This window comes from Scyliorhinus canicula, chromosome 3 (genome assembly GCF_902713615.1).
Source record: "Scyliorhinus canicula chromosome 3, sScyCan1.1, whole genome shotgun sequence".
In the NCBI taxonomy this organism is placed as follows: Eukaryota; Metazoa; Chordata; class Chondrichthyes; order Carcharhiniformes; family Scyliorhinidae; genus Scyliorhinus; species Scyliorhinus canicula.
Window position 1 is genome coordinate 14042229 of NC_052148.1, and position 4781 is coordinate 14047009.

General features: G+C 75.6%; 1 protein-coding gene across 5 annotated transcripts in view; it reads right to left on the bottom strand.

The window, feature by feature from the left end:
* exoc6b (exocyst complex component 6B) overlaps positions 1 to 4251 on the bottom strand; it is a 658566-nt gene extending 654315 nt beyond the window's left edge. For all 5 annotated transcript variants that reach the window (XM_038793136.1, XM_038793134.1, XM_038793132.1 and 2 more), the window contains exon 1: positions 4136 to 4251. In XM_038793136.1, coding sequence (XP_038649064.1) covers positions 4136 to 4233 — 98 coding nt within the window. In that variant the 5' untranslated portion in view covers positions 4234 to 4251. The remainder of the gene's footprint in view (positions 1 to 4135) is intronic.
* Between the last annotated feature and the right edge of the window lie 530 nt (positions 4252 to 4781).

Genomic DNA, 4781 nt, shown 5'->3' on the forward strand with positions numbered 1-4781 from the left:
GGGATGGGGAGGGGGAGGGGGGTTTGGGGAGGGGGGAGGGGGTTTGGGGATGGGGAGGGGGAGGGGGGTTTGGGAGGGGGGAGGGGGTTTGGGGATGGGGAGGGGGGAGGGGGGTTGGGGATGGGGAGGGGGGGTTGGGGATGGGGAGGGGGGCGTTGGGGATGGGGAGGGGCGTTGGGGATGGGGAGGGGGCGTTGGGGATGGGGAGGGGGCGTGGGGATGGGGAGGGGGCGTTGGGGGATGGGGAGGGGGCGTTGGGGATGGGGAGGGGGCGTTGGGGATGGGGAGGGGGCGTTGGGGATGGGGAGGGGGCGTTGGGGATGGGGATGGGGAGGGAGGAGGGGGGGTTGGGGAGGGGGGAGGGGAGGGGGGTTGGGGAGGGGGGAGGGGGGTTGGGGAGGGGGGAGGGGGGTTGGGGAGGGGGGAGGGGGGTTGGGGAGGGGGGGTTGGGGAGGGGGAGGGGGGGGTTGGGGATGGGGAGGGGGGGTGGGGATGGGGAGGGGGGGTTGGGGGGGGTCGGGGAGGGGGGGTCGGGGAGGGGGGGTCGGGGAGGGGGGGTCGGGGAGGGGGGTCGGGGAGGGGGTCGTCGGGGAGGGGGGGTGTGGTCGGGGAGGGGGGGTTGGGGTCGGGGAGGGGGGGTTGGGGTCGGGGAGGGGGGTTGGGGTCTGGGAGGGGGGGTGGGGTCGGGGAGGGGGGGTGGGGTCGGGGAGAGGGGGTGGGGTCGGGGAGGGGGGGTTAGGGAATGGGGATGGGGGGGAATGGGGATGGGGGGGGGTTGGGGATGGGGGGGGTTGGGGATGGGGGGGGGGGTTGGGAGGGGGGGGTTGGCGATGGGGATGGGGGGGGTTGGGGATGGGGATGGGGGGGGTTGGGGATGGGGATGGGGGGGGTGGGGAGGGGATGGGGGGGTTGGGGATGGGGATGGGGGGGGTTGGGGATGGGGATGGGGGGGTTGGGATGGGGATGGGGGGGGTTGGGGATGGGGATGGGGGGGGTTGGGGATGGGGATGGGGGGGGTTGGGGATGGGGATGGGGGGGTGGGGATGGGGATGGGGGGGGTTGGGGATGGGGATGGGGGGGGTTGGGGATGGGGATGGGGGGGTTGGGATGGGGATGGGGGGGGTTGGGGATGGGGATGGGGGGGGTTTGGGGGGGGGGGGATGGGGATGGGGGGGTTGGGGATGGGGATGGGGGGGGTGGGGATGGGGATGGGGGGGGTTGGGGATGGGGATGGGGGGGGTTGGGGATGGGGGGGGTTGGGGATGGGGATGGGGGGGGGGGTTGGGGATGGGGATGGGGGGGGGTTGGGGAGGGGATGGGGGGGGTTGGGGATGGGGATGGGGGGGGTGGGGATGGGGATGGGGGGGGTTGGGGATGGGGATGGGGGGGGTTGGGGATGGGGATGGGGGGGGTTTGGGATGGGGATGGGGGGGGTTGGGGATGGGGATGGGGGGGGTTGGGGATGGGGATGGGGGGGTTGGGGATGGGAGGGGGGTTGGGGATGGGGAGGGGGGGATGGGGAGGGGGCGTTGGGGATGGGGAGGGGCGTTGGGGATGGGGAGGGGGAGGGGGGTTGGGATGGGGAGGGGGAGGGGGGTTTGGGGAGGGGGGAGGGGGTTTGGGGAGGGGGAGGGGGGAGGGGGGTTGGGGATGGGTGAGGGGGGGTTGGGGATGGGGAGGGGGGTTGGGGATGGGGGGGGCGTGGGGATGGGGAGGGGGCGTGGGGATGGGGAGGGGGCGTTGGGGATGGGGAGGGGGCGTTGGGGATGGGGAGGGGGCGTTGGGGACTGGGGAGGGGGCGTTGGGGAGGGGGCGTTGGGGATGGGGATGGGGAGGGGGGAGGGGGGTTGGGGAGGGGGGAGGGGGGTTGGGGAGGGGGGAGGGGGGTTGGGGAGGGGGGAGGGGGGTTGGGGAGGGGGGAGGGGGGTTGGGGAGGGGGGAGGGGGGTTGGGGAGGGGGGTTGGGGAGGGGGGTTGGGGAGGGGGGAGGGGGGTTGGGGAGGGGGGGTTGGGGATGGGGAGGGGGGGTTGGGGATGGGGAGGGGGGGTTGGGGATGGGAGGGGGGGACGGGGATGGGGAGGGGGGGACGGGGATGGGGAGGGGGGGACGGGGATGGGGAGGGGGGACGGGGGATGGGGAGGGGGGGACGGGGATGGGGAGGGGGGGGACGGGGAGGGGAGGGGGGGACGGGGATGGGGAGGGGGGACGGGGAGGGGAGGGGGGGAGGGGGATGGGGAGGGGGGGGACGGGGATGGGGGACGGGGAGGGGGGGTTGGGGACGGGGAGGGGGGGTTGGGGACGGGGAGGGGGGGTTGGGGAGGGGAGGGGGGGGGTGGGGACGGGGAGGGGGGGGGTTGGGGACGGGGAGGGGGGGGGTTGGGGACGGGGAGGGGGGGGGTGGGGACGGGGAGGGGGGGGTGGGGACGGGGAGGGGGGGGGGTGGGGACGGGGAGGGGGGGGGTGGGGACGGGGAGGGGGGGGGGGTTGGGGACGGGGAGGGGGGGGTTGGGACGGGGAGGGGGGGGTTGGGGACGGGGGGGGGGGGGGTTGGGGACGGGGAGGGGGGGGGTTGGGGACGGGGAGGGGGGGGGTTGGGGACGGGGAGGGGGGGGGTTGGGGGCGGGGAGGGGGGGGGGTTGGGGACGGGGAGGGGGGGGGGTTGGGGACGGGGAGGGGGGGGGGTTGGGGACGGGGGAGGGGGGGGTTGGGGACGGGGAGGGGGGGGTTGGGGACGGGGAGGGGGGGGTTGGGGACGGGGAGGGGGGGGTTGGGGACGGGGAGGGGGGGGTTGGGGACGGGGAGGGGGGGGGGTTGGGGACGGGGAGGGGGGGGGTTGGGGACGGGGAGGGGGGGGGGTTGGGGACGGGGAGGGGGGGGGGTGGGGGACGGGGAGGGGGGGGGGTGGGGATGGGGAGGGGGGGGTTGGGGATGGGGAGGGGGGGGTTGGGGATGGGGAGGGGGGGGTTGGGGATGGGGAGGGGGGGGGTTGGGGATGGGGAGGGGGGGGTTGGGGATGGGAGGGGGGGGTTGGGGATGGGGAGGGGGGGGTTGGGGATGGGGAGGGGGGGGTTGGGGATGGGGAGGGGGGGGTTGGGGATGGGGAGGGGGGGGTTGGGGATGGGGAGGGGGGGGTTGGGGAGGGGGGGGTTGGGGACGGGGGGGGGGGGGGGGGGTTGGGGACGGGGGGGGGGGGGGGGGTTGGGGACGGGGGGGGGGGGGGGTGGGGACGGGGAGGGGGGGGGTTGGGGACGGGGAGGGGGGGGTTGGGGACGGGGAGGGGGGGTTGGGGAGGGGAGGGGGGGGTTGGGGACGGGGAGGGGGGGGGGTTGGGGACGGGAGGGGGGGGGGTTGGGGACGGGGAGGGGGGGGGTGGGGACGGGGAGGGGGGGGGTGGGGACGGGGAGGGGGGGGGTGGGGAGGGTGGGGGGGGGTTGGGGACGGGGAGGGGGGGGGTTGGGGGACGGGGAGGGGGGGGGGTTGGGGACGGGGGAGGGGGGGGGTGGGGACGGGGGGGGGGGGGTGGGGACGGGAGGGGGGGGGGTTGGGGACGGGAGGGGGGGGGTGGGGACGGGGGGGGGGGGGGGTTGGGGACGGGGAGGGGGGGGTTGGGGACGGGGAGGGGGGGGGTTGGGACGGGGGGGGGGGGGGGGTTGGGGGCGGGGAGGGGGGGGGTTGGGGACGGGGAGGGGGGGGGGTTGGGGACGGGGAGGGGGGGGGGGTTGGGGACGGGGAGGGGGGGGGTTGGGGACGGGGAGGGGGGGGGTTGGGGACGGGGAGGGGGGGGTTGGGGACGGGGAGGGGGGGGGTTGGGGACGGGGAGGGGGGGGGTTGGGGACGGGGAGGGGGGGGGGGGTGGGGACGGGGAGGGGGGGGGGGTTGGGGACGGGGAGGGGGGGGTTGGGGACGGGGAGGGGGGGGGGTTGGGGACGGGGAGGGGGGGGGGGTTGGGGACGGGGAGGGGGGGGGTTGGGGACGGGGGGGGGGGGGTTGGGGACGGGGGGGGGGGGGGTTGGGGATGGGGAGGGGGGGGTTGGGGATGGGAGGGAGATGGGGGCGTCCCCCCACCGCCGGGGGACCCGTTGGGGAAGGGTCTCCTCCTCTGTGTGCGCTCCCCGCGGCCCCCTCCGCCCCTTACCGCAGTGTGGGCCCGATGCAGGCCGAGTCGGTGCTCTCGATCTCCCGCAGGATGCGCTCGTGCTCCGAAGCCGTCTCCAAACTTTCCGCCTCCGCCATCTTGCTGACTTTAATTTTACGTCTGGACGTGATGACGTTCGGGGCAGCGGGCGTGTCACTGTGCCGCCATGCCCTGCCGGGAAGTGTAGTTCGCATTTCCGACCCAGCGGCTGCGGCGCCTGCGCAGCTGCCGACTCAGCACGGAGCCCCCTTGTGGCAGCGGCTGGTATCAGACCCTGAATGAAGAGCCCCCTTGTGGTCAACCTTCCTTTTAGTTGACTGAAGTGTTCTCCAGAGTGATTGAACGAAGCCATTTAGTTAATCGAGGTGGACAGCAATAAAATTAATAATAATCTTTATTAGTGTCACACGTAGGCTTACATTAACACTGCAATGAAGTTACTGTGAAAAGCCACTAGTCGGCATATTCCGGTGACTGTTCGGGTACACAGAGGGAGAATTCAGAATGTCCAATTCATCTAACCAACAGCACATCTTTGGACTGTGGGAGGAAACCGGAGCACCCGGAGGAAACCCACGCAGACACAGGGAGAACGTGCAGACTCCGCACAGACAGTGACCCGAGGCTGGAATCGAGCCCAGGTCTC